Here is a 19,945-nt window from a genome sequence, read left to right as displayed (position 1 = left end):
GCAAAGCCCATCTACGTGCCTCCACCCTGCGCTTGCCGCCTCCCGATGCGATTGTGTCTACCATCTACGACCTCTTTTGCGCGTTTACTAGACCACTGTTGTGTACCCTCATTCCAAGCATGAGATCAGATGAACCCAAAACCTAATCATATGTGGCCGACAAAGACGCGGTGTGGAGGAGACAGAGGAGTAGGCCTACTCTGGCTCGAAACCTCCAATTTCCCTATCCGTTACCCTTACCGAAAAGATATCGTGTGGTGGTACCGCGGTAGACAGTAAGATAAATTTTAGCAGTGAGACAATCGGGATGAAATTGAAACAGCATCTTCCCTCGATCACAAATCACTTTTACCCCGTATCTGCTGCAACAGGATCACCCGTGCTTCTGCAGAGAACAGGCACCATCTGCATGGTCCGTTCCCTTGCAAATTCCCATGCACGACTTGGGCTGGTACCCGATCCCAATTCCCTCGTCTTGCCACCGGACGTGCCATCCTCGTACGTGAAACCTTCTAGCTCCTCGTTATCCACCTTGGGACTATGCTTTCAAGAACGTGGAACAGAGGAGGCGATCGACGATGTACAGTACAGCCTAATTATGGCACGAGTAGGGTTTACCGGTTAGTGGTTAGGACCTTAATAATTTCCATGGAGGCCTGGAGCAGGGAAGGCGATGGATGGGGCCGGGCCATGCGTGATCGCTCGATCGCCTCGACGTGTTGGGTGCGGTGGATGGAAGTATTGAATGTAACCTTAAATCTGGAGCGGTGGCAGCGTGTTTGACGGCACGAGAGTAACGCCGGAATTAAAAACCCGCCCATCCACCGCCGGTCAATGCCTGCCGGGGCTGCCGCTGGCCGCTGGCCGCTGCTCGCTGTGGCAAATGACATTTCACGGGCAATCCCGTCCGTACAAGTCCTTCCGGGAAAGAAAGAAAAAAACCGACGGAGCAATCGATGACACTCCACTCCGACACAGAGCAGGTAGGATCTGCGGTCTATCAACGTTTCAATTTTTTTTCTTGTGTTTACGGTGGTTGGTAGTTATTACGTACTAGGGATCTGTTTATCCACCGGGCCGGGCTGCCAAAAATAAGACTATTGGGCTGGAAGGGGTGGCCTCTTTAGTACTCTGAGTCCAAACGGGTGCTCCAGCTCCGCTACTCCATCAACTACGATGAGATGACGACCGATGCTCTTTTATAAGTGTTAGATGTGTCTTAGCGGATGTCTGGTGGCGTTGGCTCATGCGGCCTAACCAAAGTTTGATATCTCTTGTTGTATTGGTGGGAGATTCCAGCTCCAGGTCCGGCGATCTGCATCAGCAGTGGTCGCCGGAGTTGATGAAGACGATGGCAAGGACCTGTATGTGTTTTTCTGTATTTTCCTATTTTTTAGTCCTTAATGTAAAAGAGGGGATCTACTGTGTTTGCTTGTAATATAATCTACCCCTTTCAACAAAAAAAACTGGTGCTCCTTTTCTTTATTTCGCTTGTTAGATGGTAATCTTCGCGGATGGGCAGATGACCCAGTGGCAATACCCTCATTGGTGAGGTGAGCCAGGGGTTCGATTACCTCCTCCCGCATCTCTCCTTTCTGTAAAATGCCTCCAAGGAAGGCTCCGGGTAAAGGGAGGTCTGGTTAAAAAAAAGATGGTAATCTCCGGAGAGAGAGTAGTTGCTGCATCTTGGTCTTGACTATCCGGTGATCGCACAGATGCAGTCATGGGACTATGGGAGTATCTGTAGTCTAAGAGTTCGTTTGGATTGAGCCTGGCCAACCTGTCAATCTGTTGGTTTACCAAAAGTTTAGTGTAGGAATCTGTTGGTCTATGGTTGGTGAGAAAAAACTAAGCGTCAGATGATGGGAGTATGAGCTCGTCAACTATTAACGTCCATCCAAACGCATGTTAGAAAGCAGGATCAACTCAAAATTTTAACGGGACGAGCACCGTCGTCAATCCAAACGCACCCTAATCAACTTGTGCTTGCAAAGTTTGCAATATATAACTGCATCGTATCAGGTCCGCTCACCGTCACACTACTTGGAGTGCTAGCTAGGCGTACTTGGCGGTAGCATCGTTCATATCGGAGGGAGCCACTGGACGAATCGATGAAATTCTTTGTTCTGCTCTGTTCTGACAACTTGACAATTGGCACAGTGCGCCCTTTCTTTGGACGTATCGGATTAACTAGCGTGATGCACTGATTACTGATACATGAATGGTAGTAAAACGCAGCCAATTGACACGGTTCTCTCACACGCGTCAAATAAACAGGGTTAGATTCTCCGATCCAACACGACGTGAGCCAGGACTTCAGCTCGCCGGGCCATTACAGATTTACAGGCATATTGGCTCGTGGATCCTGCAGGCGCCACGTCCACTTGCCATTGCCACTGGCCGACCACCTATTTGAGACGCTTGGGATTCTCGGCAGGTTCCCCGTTGCTTGGCCCCGAGTAGACAGGGACCTCCTCGAGCAATGCCATATCCACGCCAGAATTATTCGGGTCAAGGGCGCATTTTGCTTGCAGGATTATTCCTCCACGAACGATCGAGCAATGCCTGCACGCTTCGGTAGGATTACAAATATCGTCGGTAACCGCTTTTTTATCATGTTTACTGGACAATTCGGTCCGTAGCAATTTTATAAATCGAACGGTTACCAATCAAATTTAAATTTAAAATTAAAAAAAATTAAAAAAATTGACAAAATTTGACCAATTTCTACCTAATTCCACTAAATTACCTAGCAGTTACCGCGGTAACCACGATTACTACCGCTAAACGGTTTTTAAAAGTAAAATATATTTGTAAACCTTGCGCTTCGGGAAGCTAGTTCTTAGCACACGAGGATTTCTGTCAGGCATGGGAAGCAAGCACTATACACATCTAGATGACGATGCAAATCAGAGATGGTGTCACGAAATTCTTCAGAACTTCAGATACTCATCACTAGTGTTTATTATCTAAAAAAGACTCACCACTACTCCTCTAGTGTTTGTTATCTTAAAAGGACTCACCACTAGTGGCTGCGTTCTTGGTGTTATTTAGAGCAATCAGGGAAAATGGCAATTGAGTTTCTGAAGTGTCCAATGGACGGTCAGTTACGGAGCTCAGTTCCTTACAAAATGGCTTCTTCTGATCCTGTCGCAATTTCGTATGTAGCTGAAACTCTGGTTCTCTGAATAGCTAGGCACACCAGAAGTCATATTTTTCTGTTTTACTAACTAATTGCCTGCAACATAAATATTGAACATAATAATATTAAATATAAATTAAGATATGTAGATGTGGATACACTATAAAAACACCGTCGAAAAATACATCAAGAGTGATGTCGTAGTTTGATTTCAGATGAGATCTGAAAAAGAGGAGAGAATTATATACTAATTTTTCTCTTATTTTTTATTTATTTTTATTAGTAAAATATATTCTATATCCTTAGTCGATGACGAGAAGGTGAGTTTGGACGAGCTTAAATAGCAAAAGTGTGTAAATTATTTAAATTTTATAGATTTTGATTAGATGGGAGGAGAGTAAAAAAAAATATGATACATGAATAAACTCATGTTTTATATAGTTAGATTCTTCGTAATTTTCTCGAGATACATACAAGAACGGAAAAAAGAATACCTATGAAAATACTACTCTGTCCTCCACTCAAATGAGAGGACAAAAACTAAAGAACAGTTTTTTTTTAAAAAAAAGCCCATCTAAAAAAATCCCACCTCGAGCAACCTCGTTCGCTGTTCGTTGGCCTCTCCTGGCCCCGGGCGGCAAGATCCAAGCCCCGCTGCCAACAGAGCGCGCGCAAATCGCAAGAACAAGAATCAATTCGACTCCCTCACATCGACTTGCTCGCCCGGGAGCTGACACTCATCCGCATCGAATCGAAGCAACTCGTCTTATATGTTCCATTCCATTCGGCCCGATTCGGTTTCCTTTCCCCCCGTCTATAAAACCGATGACTCGCCTCGCGTCGCAGGCCCTAGCGGCGGCGGGAGGAGGGGCGGCCTGTAGTGCGTGAGGGTGCTCAGTGCGTGCGCTCCGCTGCGATGCCGTGGCTGGAGATGTGGCTGCCTCCAGCGGCCGGCGAGGGCGCGGCGGCGGGGCTGTTCCTCGACGGCGGCGACGCGGCGGCGCACGGCGCATTTCTAGCGGCGATGCCTGGCTGCTCGGTGTCGTTCGGGGCCTGTCGCCGGCGGCGGGGGAGGGGGATACCCCAGGGGTTCCTGTCACTGACGATGTCAGTGAAGGGGGGCAGGGGGCTCGTGCGGGGACCGGTGGGACTGCTCACGGGCGCGGAGGAGAAGGGCGGGGCGGAGGAGGCTGAGTCGCTGGTCGCGGGGAGAAGCGCCGCGGCGGAGGTGGTGGAGGCGGCGGAGGGGAAGGTGGCGGTGCTGCAGGAGAAGGAGAAGGGGGCTCGTGCTGGAGCTGGTGCGATGAACACGACGAAGCATCTCTGGGCTGGAGCAGTCGCTGCCATGGTCTCAAGGTATAGCCGCTTTGTCTGTGTTTGAGAACTAAGCATTATTACTGATCTAGTGAAAACGGGCCAAGCTTCTAGTAATGAGCAGTAGCAATTGCTTTTGATTGGGATGTTGGAGAAATATTTTTTGCTTTCTACAGCTCAGGGTTTTGTGCATGTGTTTTGGTTACTGTTGCTCTATGTGCATAGAGGATGGATCTTTAGTTGCAGTTCAGTCAAAATGCACCTCACAAGTCATAGCTAGTACTACTAAGTAGCACATTTGAATGGCATAAATTTGGTGAAACAGGTTAGGTCGAGTACGTAAGTTGTATATGGCAGTTTTTTCGACTCAGACCTAAAGCAAGTTTGACGTTTGCGGTGGCCAAAGCTTCTAGGGAAACTGGATTCATGCAAGCCCATGTGGAATCAGGAACCTAGAAATCAGATGCTAACATTTTGTATATTAAGCTCTAGGTTATTACGTTGTCTTCCTGGGAATTGCTATTTATAGTTTTGACTTCATCAATAATAGAGTTACTGCTTTTGTCTGCTCAGGAAATTGTGGGTCCAAGTTGACAGTTGTGTGTACTTAGTAGGTTCAAGTTCAAGCTTGTGTGCTATTTGAAATAATATGTAATAACAGAGCTGGTTGATTGTGAGCTTTTGCTATTGAACCTTTGAAATAGTGAACTAGTTCCGTTCAACTCGATTGTTTTGATGTGTGATTGGCTTTTGTTTTTGACTTACCGAGTTACTGTTGGTAGGAAGGATTGATTTGTAGTCTGTATCCATTTGGAGTCTTGTCTCCTTTTTTTTCTACTGCTTTAGCTTCTTGAGGCTTCAGATGGTGGATATCAAAGTTCCATGATCATTGTCTGTCGCTACTTCTAGATTTAGAAGAATCTCAGTATTCATTAAGTAGGTGGTTAGCTTTGCTTTGAGAAAGTTAAATGATGATAAATAACAGGTTCAAGATTGGCTAGAACTCGACTGGTTCCTGGCAGCGGGCCTCATCTGGTATTACTAATTTGTAGCCATAGTTGATGCGTTTGCTGTTCAGTTTCAGCTGATTGCGTATGAGTAATGATCTTGATATGCTAGGATCTTATAAATCTCAAAAGAAACAAGCAAAAGAAACTGAAAAGGACTGACCTGCTGAGATTTTCCATGACCTAGCCTGTTTCATTCTGGTTGGTTACTGCCAACCAGATAAGCCTCTGGATTCAGCCCACTTTCATGATATTTAGGGCATGTTTGGTAGAGCTCCCAGAGCAGCTTCCTGGCTGGAATCAGGGGGAGCTCTGCCAAATATCAGCTTTTAGCTCCCTGAGTGGAATCCGTATGAGTGATTCTCTGAAATAAATAGAAGCTGAGGAGCTAAAAAAAAACAGCTTCCCCTGATTCACTTCCCGCATAGAATCACTTCATCCATATATTTTATTTTAGAGAATCACTTTTAGCCACAGAATTACTTCCTCCACAGAATCACTCCCCGCAGAGAATTTGGATCGGGGAGAACTCTACCAAACAGACCTTTAATATGCAAAGTGGGTTTCTGTAGTTACTCCAGCTATTTAGGTATTGCTTTCCTAATTTTTATATTTCATGCAGAACAGTTGTTGCTCCTCTTGAGAGGCTAAAGTTGGAGTATATTGTTCGTGGTGAGCAAAGAAATCTATTTGAGCTTATCCATGTTATTGCAACGACACAAGGTTTGAAAGGATTTTGGAAAGGGAATTTCGTCAACATCCTCCGTACTGCTCCATTCAAGGCAGTCAACTTCTATGCATATGACACTTATAGAAAGCAACTTCACAAATGGTCTGGTAATGAAGAAACTACAAACTTTGAGAGATTTATTGCTGGTGCCTTCGCTGGCGTTACAGCAACGATATTGTGCATACCAATGGATACGGTATTATTTAAGTACACTTTGTGCCCCAAATTGCCTTCATCTTTTAATTGAATATTGTCTGAATTGATCTGTTGATTTCAGATTAGGACAAGAATGGTAGCTCCTGGTGGTGAAGCTTTTGGTGGGGTTATTGGTGTTGCCCGCCACATGATACAGACTGAAGGATTTTTCTCACTGTACAAGGGATTAGTACCTTCTCTTATCAGCATGGCACCCTCAGGTGCTGTATTTTATGGAGTGTATGACATAATGAAGATGTCTTATCTGCATTCCCCTGAAGGAAAGAGGAGGGCATCGATGATGAAGCAACAAAGTCAAGAGGCAAATGCATTAGATCAACTTGAGTTGGGTAGTGTTAGGACCTTACTCTATGGGGCCATTGCTGGTTGCTGTGCTGAAGCAGCTACATACCCATTTGAAGTAGTTCGGAGGCAGCTACAGATGCAAGTGAAAGCAACAAGGATGAATGCTTTCGCGACATGCCTTAAAATTGTTGATCAAGGTGGAGTACCAGCACTCTATGCTGGTCTGATCCCCAGCTTGCTACAGGTTCGTTTTCTTCCAGCAGAGAATATATATGTTGAGAGGCTAGGCCTGTGAGTGTATTTGATTTGTACATGTAGCAATGAGACCAGTGCGAGCGATCACATGACTAGGCTTTCTGGCTAGTTGGCTACCTGCATATATCAGATGATCCATGAATTGGTATTATAGAACAGTTTATGTTAGTCTGTTTCAGGTTATCTGGAGTAACTGTTTTTTCTCTCTCTCCTTTTTCTTCAGGTCCTGCCATCGGCGTCAATCAGCTATTTTGTTTACGAGTTAATGAAGATAGTTCTGAAAGTGGAGTGAATAGAAATTGATTCTTGAGCCTATGCAGCAAGTTCTAAGGGCTCAGCTCACATTACCTTGATAAAACAATGCATAATTTCAGTAACTTGTCAGTACATTTAGCATCCGTTTTTCTGGTAGGCGTGCTCCACGAAATCTTCAGGTGCTCTGAGGGTAGGTTCATTATGGTCAAAGCATTATTCCTTTGATGAAGCTTTGCACCACAAGTCCACATGATTACCTTGTACACGATGCAGTCCTGTTCCACATTATTCAATGGCCTCTTTATAGAAGATTGTTCTGTGCCCTAGTGAAAACAGCTGGGCCTTCTTGCCCTCGAAATTTTAGTTTTCGATGTATTGACCTGCTAACAGCAATCGAAATTGACATTTGGGAGATTCTTCTTCAAAGTAATGATTTGACGGGGTTCCTGCAGTCTCATTTATTTTCTGTTCAACAGCAGTTGAAGGATGCAGTGTCAGATGTAAAACCGGTTCTTTTTCATAAACAAGATTATGATGGTAATCATGCATTGTGCATTGATGCACGTAGGGTACAATCTGCAGTTTCCGTGATATCAGCCTCTGCACGTCAGAAATCACACGGTTGGGCAGCGTCGGTATGTTTATGGTCTCTAGTCTCTACAATTTCGTGGCAAAGAGTGAAGCACAACATGTGCGTCGCTACACTCTGCAAGTAGCGGGCTAAGAAAAGGTAATCACCCACTGCTTTGTTCGAGCTGGAAAGCTGAAGAGATTAGGTGCAAAGTCGCTGTCCGATGCACAACTCTACCGCTACTAGCCTACTGCAGCGTGATTGTTACCTTTTGGCAGGTTTCCTTGCACTGATGATTATTTGAAGACGCGAGAAGCTGGGTTGCTGGCCTGCAGAACAGCGGCTGCGGCTGCATACTATCCTGCGTGTGCGCCTAGCCACGCATACTATATGCCTCTGCCCATTGGCATTGTGACATGGCCACATGGGACGATCGATCTCATTAACAGTGCGTTTATGCCAGTGAAACTTGTCTGGTATCGGTCGGAGCCAGTTTCTGGAGACTGCGTGAGCTTGTTCGTGTCACGCCGAAGTGCTAGTCTGGAGGTCTCGAAATCTCATGTCAAACTCCCAACAGGGAAACACATTGTGACCAAATTGCGAGCGGCAATTGACACATGCCGTGATGCAGCTGCACTTGCCTTTCACCTGTGCAACTCTGACGGCCTGCTCCGAGGAGAGCAATAGGCTAAGATGGTGGATTAGTGCTTGCCTTGGAACATTCCATCCAATCATAAATATATGTCGTTTAAAAAAATTCAGTCAAACTTTTAAAACTATAACTAAGATTACTTTTAAAATATTTAGTTTGAAAATCTTAAAATCAAACGAGTAGATTTTTGTCTAAAAAATACTTTCATAATATCATAAATTTAATTAATTTTATAAATACATTCTAATAAAAAATTATGAACAAAGATACGCATCGAAGACCTGTCTTATCCAAAATGACATGTAATTATAACCGAAGGTAGTACTTTTTTTAATAGGGTGAACCTCATTTTCATTACCATGTAACGGAATCATGATAGTTTGTCACGACTTATATACCACATAGAAAAGGATAGAACGAGAGTTCACCAATGATAGCATCGCAAAAACTATGCCTAAGTCAAATGAGATAACTAGTGCTTACACTACCATAGAAGTATAACCAGGACATCATAACTGACTTCGAAGCAAAAGACACAACATAATAGCAAAAGAAATTCAATTGTTCATGTCTTCGTCCTCAGCAGAGTTAGATGCACCCTCGTCAGCAGTAGCGTCAGAGATCGTCACACTAGAACTGGGAAGCGCCCTCGTATATGACACTTGATTCTACTGAGCAGCCAAAATGTTCATCACAATAGTGAGCAGTCCTTGAGCACCTTTCATCAATTCCTCCTTGTCCATGCCCTTCAAGAGATATGCGCAGATTTTCAAAAGCGAGTAAGTATGATAAATAATTTCATTAGAATCACGAATAAGTTTTTTCTCAAAGCAAGCTTTGTTTATGGATTTCTAGATAGCCCAACAGATAGCTGCGAAGACCAACCACATGGAAACTTTCCCTGTGGTAGCCAAGAATGTATCCAGATGTAGTATTGATGTATGGAATTTGAAATTGTATCAGCTCCAAGAAAAAAAGCCTTAAATCCCCATACAGATTTGGCAATAGGACAACAAAAAGAAGAGGTGAACACATGATTCTTATTGAGTACAAAAGTAACAAGAATCATCTCCAGAACAATTTCTCTTGATCATTTTATCTTTAGTAATAAGGGCTTGCTGCTTCAACAGCCACAGAAAAATCTTAATTTTTAGATGAAGTTTTGCTTTCCAAATATGATTGAAGGATTTAGTGGGAGAACCCCTCATTAGCCACTTATACATGGATTTAACAGTGAAATGACAGAATCATTCAAAGTGATCTGAGCAACCAGGTTTTGAACAAAAATCCATTGAGCATGAAGTTCAGTGTTCATCCATCTTTTAAAAGATAAATTCCAATCTTTATCATAACCATTTTTCACCAGAATACCAACATCAATACAAACCCCATACAAAACTGGTAAAAGATCACACAAAGGTTTTAGAGTCACCCAGGCATCCTCTCAAAATCTAGTGTTCTTCCCATTACCAACAAGTATTCTCCTCCCGTAAAGATATAGATGTCTGACCTTAAGAAGATCATACTAACAAGGAGAATTATCCTACTTATGTTTCACATTAGCCAAAAGAGAAGAGTGAAGGTATTTCTTTTTAATAATTTATTGCCACATACTATCTTTTTATCCAATTTCTACCACCATTTACAAAGAATGTCAATATTCATTTTGATAGATTCTTAATACCCAAACCTCATTTTTTGTTTCTTGGGAGTGCAAATCACATCCCATTTAACAAGATGATATCTCTTTTTTGTCCCATCACCTTACCGGAAAAAAATTCTTCTTACCTTATCTATATTTTTAATCACTGTTTTAAGCAAAAGATAGATAGACATATAATAGATAGGAACATTGAAAATACTTGCATTGACAAGAATCACCGTATCTCCAATAAATAAGAGGCCACCTCTCCAAATCAAGTTTTTTTTATATATATTTTCTTTTCAACATTGATCCAATGCACAATGTGAATCCTACTAGAGCTAATAGGAACATAAAGATATTTAATTAGAAAATATCCAATCTAATAATAATAAAAAAGGTTAACATAAACTTCATCAAACTTCACTTTTATAGTGCAGTGTGATCAGTACTGAATAAACAAACGTACGTCCGTGAGACGGTGGCGCGACGGCGACAGGTAGCGGCTGCGGGCTGCGGCTGCCCCTGTCCTTCGCCAAATGCCCGCGCGACCCTGCACACGAAACGCTCCGGACAGATGGGATTACCCCGAGCATCACACTCCTGGATTAAAGCGGGGGCAAAACGGCCATTTCGTCCTTCGTACCACGCTCTCTGGTCACCCGCCTCGTCGACGGCTAGATGTCCAGCTGTTTCCCTCCCCTCTTCTCTCGTCGCCTCACCAATCCCGTTGTCGAGTACAAGACGTCACCGCCCAACTTATCCTGAATCCTCCCTCAAAACCCTGCGGAAAATTCGGGCGAATCGCGAGGCGATTGCCCTCGGAACCCGCTCGGCTCGGAGTGGCTTGGTGAGTGGGTACACGGTGCCTGGTTCGGTTGGTCGCGCGCGGCCTGGGTTCGGCGATGGCGGAGGGGCGGCGCTACGCGATCGCGCCGCAGCTAGGTGAGCGCACTGAACTGACCTCCTGAGGCTTTTGGTTCGCTCCTCTGATCCACCTGGGGGATGCAGTTGGTTGGGAGAATTTGGCGGTTGGCTTGGGTCAACGCCTCGGTCCTTTTTGATTTGTTTCGCGTCTGCCGCGTTTGGGACCTGGGATTTGTGGCGCGGGAGGTGGCAGGAGTGGTTGCGTTGCTGGGATCCGTGCTTGGTTTCGCTCCCGCGGGATTCGGAGGTTATGGACGTGTTGGTTGGTGCAAACTTGGAATTCGTGAGAAGTTCGTGTTTCCGTGGAGGTGTTGCAGGATATTTTGTGGTTTGGTGGCTGCGAAATGGAGGTGATGACGCGAAGTGGAAGTTTCTTTCGGGCCTCTGAGCTCCGCTAGTGTTATTGGAGTGGGATCGTAGGGAGCTGTGGAAGCTAGGCCACAGGCTTGGGGACTTGTGCGAGCTTTCAGTGTTCTGAAGATGGAATTTTGTGAAGATTAGCCTGTGTTTGGGTTTGAATCAAAGTTAGTACAGCGAACTTGGAGTTGGATTTTTTAATTGGTAACGTTTGAAGCGCGTCGAGTTAACAAGTGGGCTTGTCTGTGAGATTTTAGATCGCCCTCATTTGCTTTTGAAGTTATGTTTTATGGATTCTCCTTAGTCAGGAGGGTTCGGTTCACTTAAAAAAGATCCCACAATAGGAAGCTTTATTGTGTAAGTGAGGTTTAAGATGGTAAGACAGTTATATTTTGTGAAGGCTGGTTAGCAACCATAACGAAAATTCATTTTAATAATTAAGACCCTCTTACTATGACTCCTTTGAATTATAATATTATATAAAGTGTCTAACTATTGATTTCATTACCTCTGAACAGATATTGAGCAGATATTGAAGGAGGCTCAACACCGGTGGTTACGACCTGCTGAGATTTGTGAAATACTTAAAAACTACAGAAATTTTCGTATTGCCCCAGAACCACCAAATAGACCTACAAGTATGACATTCATTTTCTGTTGAACACTGTATATGTTTGGCAATTCATTTCCAAAAGGTGTTTGTTTCTTATTTTTTCAACAATTGACATTACATTTTGAGCAGGCATATATGCCTGATGAACCATAGTTTGACTTTGTAGTTGATATTGATAACTTCTGAAGTTCTGTTTGAGAGCAGAAAATGGAGTGAACATACTGTTAGCTCAGACTGTTTGATACTTTATGTGAACTGATGTGTTTTATGATCTACCAAGTTAGCCTAACCAAATATTGATGTCAAATCTGGTATCCGGCCATCTTATTACTTCCATATTCGCTGATACACATGGTGAAGTTTTTTGTTCCACTATTATTGTTCCTGAGCCTTGGACAGTTGTGCTGGGCATTGCCAGAAGACTGTCTCGCACCATATATAAGTACCCACCCATACAGATCCTTGCTGTCTTTGGAGATATACTCACATATGTACTCAGATGATTTCTTCCATTGTCAGGTTTTAAGTTTTAACAGTTGCCATGTGATCTTGAACGAATTCTCATTCTATGGTGTTGTGTTTTTGTTCTTTTGTGGTTAATTCGCCATCGGCATTCTTTAACCATTCGTTTACTGTGTTATTGCTCAATGCCCATTAAATGAATGCCATTCTCTCTCTCTCTCTCTCTCTCTCTCTCTCTCTCTCTCTCTCTCTCTCTCTTGCCTCTGGATCAGCTATAACTTTCAGATTTAAACATTCACTTTAGTGGTACACCTGTAATGGTTGTTTAGAGACTCTACAGCCTCTATTATGCATAGCGATTGGTAATGTGTTCCAGAATCATTTTTAGGTTCATTTTTTTTTATCTTGCTAATATTTTCGTCTCTTACTTTAGGTGGTTCTCTTTTCTTATTTGATCGGAAAGTATTGAGATATTTCCGGAAGGATGGGCACAATTGGAGGAAGAAAAAGGATGGAAAGACTGTCAAAGAAGCCCATGAAAGACTAAAAGTACGTCAAGTTTGACTACTGGACAATTTCCCTATATTGTTTAATTACAGCATGTTTTTTTAAGAGTTTTATGCCGGTCATCCAGTACTGTGTTTATTAGAGCAATAAAACTGACGATTCAACATAAATCTAGTCTGGAAGTATTGATGTGCTTCACTGCTACTATGCTCACGGGGAAGAAAATGAGAACTTCCAAAGGAGGACTTATTGGATGTTGGAGGAGTAAGTGTTCATGTGTGCTATTTTTGTACTATTGCAAGTTTGCATATGCTGTTTCAAGGCACATTAACAACTCATGCATGCGTCTTGTATGGATTCTACATGCATATATAGGAACTTGCATAGAATTCATTGAATTGATTTTAATTGTTTTGCAGGGATTTTATGCACATCGTGCTTGTACATTATCTCGAAGTCAAGGTTATTCCGAATCCTCCTCTGGTTGCTCTAATTGTTCGTCTTATTTTCAGATGATTGAATTTCATCATTCTGTACGCAGTTTCCCTTTCAGCTTATTCTAAGTATAATGTAGGAGCTTGACATTCATGTGCCAACACGTTGTAAGCACCTTGTGTCATGCAAATGTTGCTTTCCATGATCATGTTGTGAGGAATTCTATTCAGATGCAGTTCTAGTGATTAAGGATTTAGGATCTTCCCTCTGTTATGCTATACAGTTGTAGTTGATATTAACCTTGTTTTGGGACACCTTAGTTTGATGCTTTATGAAATAGTTAAACCAGTAATTAAACTACATGTGCTCGACTGTTTTACTAAACCAGTAACTAAAGTACATACACGCTAATTATACAAAAATGATTCAGCATTTTATGATATTTTAAAGCGAAAAATCCTTGGTTAGGTGGCTGCATCAGATCTTATTCAATGATTTAATTAACAATGAAAATGTAAAACGAGAAATGGGACTGCATACTTTGTGAAGAGTAATGCTATTGTAGTAGTCCTAGTAGGCATCATATGATAAATTATATCTTGAGCAACAATCTAATCTGAAATTTGTACATTGATTTGTCTCAATCATGGTAACCTATTATGGAGCACCTCTGTTTTTTATGTTGGTTCGACTAGCTAATTTGGTATTCCTTTTCTTTTTCTTTTTTACTTTGGCTACTTATATTTTGTCATTGTCTTGGTTCAAACTCTGAACTTAAAAGTTTTTCTTCTTGCATTTTGCTTTAAAGTTTCGTTCCCCCCTCATTTGTGGATATGACCAATCAGGGTGGCAAATCAAGCTCTCGTATTAGGGGAAATGATGATATGCTGCAAGCTGCTCGTACGGACAGCCCTTTAAGTCAGTTGCCTTCGCAAACTACAGAAGGTGAAAGCTCCCTTAGTGGACAAGCATTCGAGTATGAGGAAACAGAATCAGGTAGAACTGTTTGGCCATCTTCTTCTGTTCTGCATAAAGTCCACTAAAATAATTTTACTGATACATATTCCAATTATGCACAGCGTATCTAAAGCAAAATTCGCTGCAGCAGATATTTATTCGGGAGGAGCCGGATACTACCCTTTCTCTTGGATGCAGCAGCATGAAAATGGAGGTGGACATGTGATGAGTACTTCTGTTTCGAGCTCTTACGTTCCTGCATCGTCTGTAGGCAAGTAGCTTTTTTTTCTTTTCTGAAAGGCATTAGAAATAATATATTCTCATTGTGCACCAAAGTGGAATTGATTTGTAACCGTCCATTTGCTACACAAACTGTTTAGGTAATCATCAAGGCTTACCGTCTACAGCAACTAATACAAGCTTTTATTCTCATGGTCAAGATACCTTGCCAGTGGTTCTTAATGAGTCTGGTCTTGGCTTTGCATTCAATGGGGCTGATAGTCAATTGGATCTGTCATCATGGAATGGAGTTAAACCTGACAAAGGGATCCATCAAATGCCTCCACCTCAAGTTTCTGTTCCTTCCGAACAGTTTCCTTTTACCGAAGGCTCTGGAGTTGAATCCTTTACATTTGATGAAGTATATAGTAATGGACTGGGTATCAAGGATGCAGATGTTGCAGTCACTGATCAAGAAGAACTGTGGCAGGTATCGTGGCACACATTTCCATATGGCAATATATATGAAGTTGTAGAAAGCTTGCTCATAAATGTGGGTGTCATTCCCTCATGCAGTAATATATAATATTAGTCAGCTGTGCAGTGAGCACATGCTATGTAACTGATAAACAAGGCTTGTTGATACTTGATAGTGCACCCCCATAACCTCTAAGAAATTTATGGAATGATGAGAAGGTTTAACATCACTATTTTTTAAAGAAAATTCTCGGAAACATGGAAGCGTTAGTAATCTTCTGAATGGCATAAAACTATTTATTTTCTACATTGTTTACAAGATGAGTTCCTGGTATTGTTTTCATGGATATAATTTCTTTATTCTCTTTGTGGTACAGTGGTAGTTTCAGACCCAGCAAATCTATGTTGTAGGTTATTTTTCAGACCATGCTCAATTGCATCTGATTAAGTTTCAGCTCTGATTTGGTTATGTAATTTAACTGAGAAGTTACTTAATTTCAGCTTACAGGTGCTATTGGTGGTTCATTTGCTACAGAGGACAGTTTCCAACGAAATGATAGATCTTTGGAGGAAGCTATTAATTACCCTCTATTGAAAACTCAATCCTCTAATCTTTCCGATATCCTGAAGGACAGCTTTAAGAAAAGTGATAGTTTTACGAGATGGATGAGCAAAGAACTTGGTGAAGTAGATGATTCCCAAATTAAATCCAATTCTGGAGTGTACTGGAACAGCGAAGAGACTGACTATATCATTGAAGCATCAAGCCGTGATCAGTTGGATCAACTTACTGTGGGCCCAGAGCTTGCACAAGACCAACTGTTTAGTATAGTTGATTTTTCTCCAAGCTGGACATATGCAGGCTCAAAGACCAGGGTATGTCTTCTAAAGCTTTTCATATGTTCTTAGCTCAAAAATCTCAGAAGTGTCACAGAGCCATCGTGGTGGCTGTGTGAATTAGCATTCTTTAACTGTTTTTTTTGCATATCCTCCAGGTTCTCATTACTGGTAGATTCTTAAACTCTAATGAGGTTAAAAGATGCAAGTGGTCATGTATGTTTGGAGAAGTTGAAGTCTCAGCAGAGATTTTAGCTGATGGGACTCTCAGATGTTATTCTCCATCACACAAACCAGGCAGGGTTCCTTTCTATGTTACATGCTCCAACAGGTTGGCCTGCAGTGAAATACGAGAGTTTGAATTCCGACCAAGTGATCCCCAATACATGGATGCTCCAAGTCCACATGGTTCTACAAACAAAACATATCTCCAGATGCGTCTTGATAAACTGTTGTCTTTGGGACAAGATGAGTACCAGGTAACAGTATCTAATCCCACAAAGAAGATGATTGATTTGAGCAATAAGATAAGTTCATTGATGATGGACAATGATGCGTGGTCCATGTTGCTAAAGTTGGCTGATGATAATGAGCTTGCCACTGATGATAAGCAAGATCAGTTATTTGAAAAATGTATCAAGAAAAAATTGCATATCTGGCTTGTCCATACAGCAAGTGATGATGGCAAAGGCCCCAGTGTGTTAGATGAGGAGGGGCAGGGTGTGCTTCATCTAGCAGCTGCCTTAGGATATGACTGGGCAATAAGGCCAACAATTACTGCTGGTCTGAATATAAATTTCAGAGATGCTCATGGTTGGACTGCACTCCATTGGGCTGCATTTTGTGGCAGGTAAGTGCTTCAGAATGCGATACTTGTAATCAACATATCTTTATATTTACTGAACTTGTTGTTTTGTGTGCTATGTAGAGAGCGAACAGTTGTTGCACTTATTGCACTAGGTGCAGCTCCTGGAGCTTTGACGGATCCAACGCCTGATTACCCTTCAGGAAGCACACCAGCTGATCTTGCGTCATTAAATGGACACAAGGGAATTTCTGGCTTCTTAGCAGAGTCTTCTTTAACAAGTCATCTTCATTCCCTCAATCTAAAGGAAGCCATGGGGAGCAATGCATCAGAAATATCTGGTTTGCCTGGTATTGGTGATTTTACTGAAAGAAGAGCGTCACCATTGGCAGGTCAAGGTCTTCAAGCTGGATCCATGGAGGATTCACTAGGTGCTGTTCGAAATGCTGCCCAAGCTGCTGCTCGTATATATCAAGTTTTCAGGGTGCAATCCTTCCAGAGAAAGCAAGCAGTTCAGTATGAGGATGACAGTGGTGCAATATCAGATGAGCGTGCCCTCTCACTCCTTTCTGTTAAACCATCTAAACAAGGTCAACTTGATCCCCTTCATGCTGCTGCAACTCGAATACAAAACAAGTATCGTGGATGGAAGGGAAGGAAGGAATTTATTCTTATTAGGCAGCGAATTGTCAAGATCCAGGTATTGTTGTTTGTTGTATGATATATGAATAATGATTTACTGATCTTTTACTAGTTTAATGAATGCTCCAGGTTAATATTTCATGTATCATTTTAGTTGCAGCTTGTTCAGTATAGTGCGAAAAGTTAATATGTTCTCTGCGATTGGTATTTAGTGAACTGCACAATGCTCAACTAGTTCATATACCAACCATATCTGTTACAAATTATAGTATTCCATGAGATTTATGTCCTCTAGGCCCTTCTTGAGAAGCCTCATTTCCCAGTACAGTATATGGATACACACCATGGTGCAATGCTTGTCTATTTTAGCGATTAATGATTTGCTCAACCTTTTTATTGTCTACTGGTTAGGCTCATGTGCGCGGTCACCAAGTGAGAAAGCATTATCGTAAAATCGTTTGGTCTGTTGGAATAGTGGAGAAGGTCATATTGCGCTGGAGGCGAAGAGGGGCTGGGTTACGAGGGTTTCGGTCTACTGAAGGTGCCATGGAGGGCACTAGCAGCAGCAATAGTGATTTGATTCGAAAAAAACCTGCTGAGGATGATTATGATTTCTTGCAAGAAGGACGGAAGCATACTGAAGAAAGGCTGCAGAAAGCTCTTGCCAGAGTGAAGTCCATGGTTCAGTACCCAGATGCTCGGGATCAGTATCAGAGGATTCTGACTGTTGTAACAAAAATGCAAGAATCCCAGGTATCACGGTTTTTTATTCTAGCCGAATATGATACTTTTTTCCCGATATAATACTGACTTGTCCATTCTTTTACTCCAAACTGCTGGAGTCTTAGAGGGATTACTGGAGTATAGTTTTTCACATTTCTTCACTGGTGGTATGACAGGCTATGCAAGAAAAGATGCTCGAGGAATCAACAGAGATGGATGAAAGCTTCTTGAGGAGTGAATTCAAAGAGCTATGGGATGACGACATGCCAATGCCTGGCTATTTCTAGGTCCTAACAACTGGTGTATCTGCGTGTAAATTGCTTACCTGATGGCTTTGTTAGTGTTACCAAATCGATAACCCTTAGTTCCATTGCTAAGTTAATCATCTAGTATGTTTGTTTTTTAAGTTCGGTTCTTGTCTGTGTTGTTTAGCCCTAACTATTCTGTACAGTATATGTTCTATTGAATGTAAATGTATATCTATTGTGAAATTTCTCGAAAGCTTTCAACCAATTGGCCTAAGCGAAGGTTGATGCGTAGTATTTAACACGTCGAATCGTCGTTGTCATAGTTTGTTCAGTGTCGGAGAAACTTGGTTCAGAGAGTTAAGACCCTTGTTGTAGAAGGCTGTCAGCATTCCAAGCAGGCATATACTAGTAGTATACAGCCAATGCCATGCTACAGCTGGAGCAACATTCTCGAGGCAGTGTTGTTTCCGTGCATGCTGTGAGCTGAGAAGTACTGCATCTGAGCCTTACCCACCTCTCACCACGATACTGAGGGAAGATGTTCCATGGAGGAGCCTCTCCCTTCTCTATCTGGGCTGATGGTGGCTTAGACTAAGGAAGAGGACCAAGAGATGGATGGTCAATGCTCATAGGACATACATGTCCCCGATGACAATCAGAAGGGCCCCTATTTGATTTGTGTCAGCTCTTGGCCAATCTTGTCCCCCCCCCCTCCCACCCCCACAAAACAATACTACTGAAACTCTGCATGTGGGCTAGGATGAACACTTGACTGATGGGGTGTAGCCTTCTGAAATGCTAAGAGAAGAGGAGAACTTTGACAACTTATCGCATGTTAGCACCAGAACTGAAGATGATGATAGCTTCCAAGAATGGATGTCTGTCCCAAGAAAACAAAGACCAGAACTCCTAAGAGGAAAGACCCAACAATTGCAACTAGGGTAAGCTCCAGAATTCCTAGAGATGGAATACCAATTCAAGCCAAAGCTATGAAGAGAGCTCAACAAAGGAACTCAACTGCAGGTAGCTCTTCTGCCTCTAATCAATTTGCTATTCTGAATAATACCTCTAATATGTATATTGCTAATGTTATTCATGAGTTAGAATTGGTAGCTGACAACATTGATACTCAAATTGATACCTTTAAAGTTGAGAAAATAGCTAGGACTAGGATTGCTGAGGCTTTCTGCAAAAACAAAGCGAACATGAAGCTTCAAGAGGGGAGGCCTGGAAGAGGATATGGCCATGAAAGTCATTGACAACTCTGCTAGAGATCTTGATAACCCTAACCCATGTGTCACAGAGCCCACAAGGAGTGGATCTATGCACATAATGGGGATAGGCAGACCAAGGAAGAAAAACAAATGAGTCTTCTTTTATGGAATGCTAGGGGTTTAGACAAACCTGTAAGGAGAAAATAGATAAATGACTATTTTATGCAGGAAAAATTGGACATCATAGGTATCCAAGAGACTGTGAAGAAGGACTTCACAGCAAAAGAGCTTAAGAAAATTGCAGGGAATGAGAACATGGTCTGGTGTGTTCTACCTGCTCAGGGTCACTCTGGAGGGATTCTTGTTGGGGTCAAGGATGAGTTAATGTAAGTGGAACAGTGTGTAGTTCATCAATTCTGCATCCAGGTAACTATAAGGATGAGGATCACCAAC

General features: G+C 42.4%; 2 protein-coding genes across 7 annotated transcripts; both read left to right on the top strand.

Moving 5' to 3' along the window:
- The first annotated feature begins 3,705 nt into the window (after window positions 1–3,705).
- Window positions 3,706–7,630, top strand: LOC133911791 (probable mitochondrial adenine nucleotide transporter BTL3). The gene is made up of 4 exons (XM_062354201.1): window positions 3,706–4,498; window positions 6,086–6,389; window positions 6,471–6,938; window positions 7,173–7,630. The coding sequence occupies exons 1-4, from the start codon at window positions 4,059–4,061 to the stop codon at window positions 7,239–7,241; spliced, it is 1,281 nt and encodes a 426-aa protein (XP_062210185.1). The 5' UTR covers window positions 3,706–4,058; the 3' UTR covers window positions 7,242–7,630.
- A 3,102-nt stretch (window positions 7,631–10,732) lies between these two features.
- Window positions 10,733–18,523, top strand: LOC133911790 (calmodulin-binding transcription activator 2-like). 6 transcript variants are annotated; one of them, XM_062354197.1, is made up of 13 exons: window positions 10,733–11,014; window positions 11,872–11,991; window positions 12,862–12,977; window positions 13,111–13,199; window positions 13,355–13,397; window positions 14,216–14,366; window positions 14,476–14,598; window positions 14,768–15,036; window positions 15,525–15,899; window positions 16,019–16,710; window positions 16,789–17,365; window positions 17,719–18,060; window positions 18,207–18,523. In XM_062354197.1, the coding sequence occupies exons 1-13, from the start codon at window positions 10,975–10,977 to the stop codon at window positions 18,315–18,317; spliced, it is 3,048 nt and encodes a 1,015-aa protein (XP_062210181.1). In that variant the 5' UTR covers window positions 10,733–10,974; the 3' UTR covers window positions 18,318–18,523. The 6 variants fall into 6 exon arrangements, with proteins under 6 accessions (XP_062210181.1, XP_062210182.1, XP_062210179.1 ...); XM_062354198.1 differs by having other exon boundaries at window positions 10,734–11,014; window positions 14,479–14,598; XM_062354195.1 differs by having other exon boundaries at window positions 10,734–11,014; window positions 14,708–15,036.
- Window positions 18,524–19,945: the final 1,422 nt, after the last annotated feature.

Source organism: Phragmites australis, chromosome 3 (genome assembly GCF_958298935.1).
Source record: "Phragmites australis chromosome 3, lpPhrAust1.1, whole genome shotgun sequence".
In the NCBI taxonomy this organism is placed as follows: domain Eukaryota; kingdom Viridiplantae; phylum Streptophyta; class Magnoliopsida; order Poales; family Poaceae; genus Phragmites; species Phragmites australis.
The sequence above is the reverse complement of the archived record's forward strand: the minus strand, read 5'-3'. Positions and strand labels throughout refer to the sequence as shown.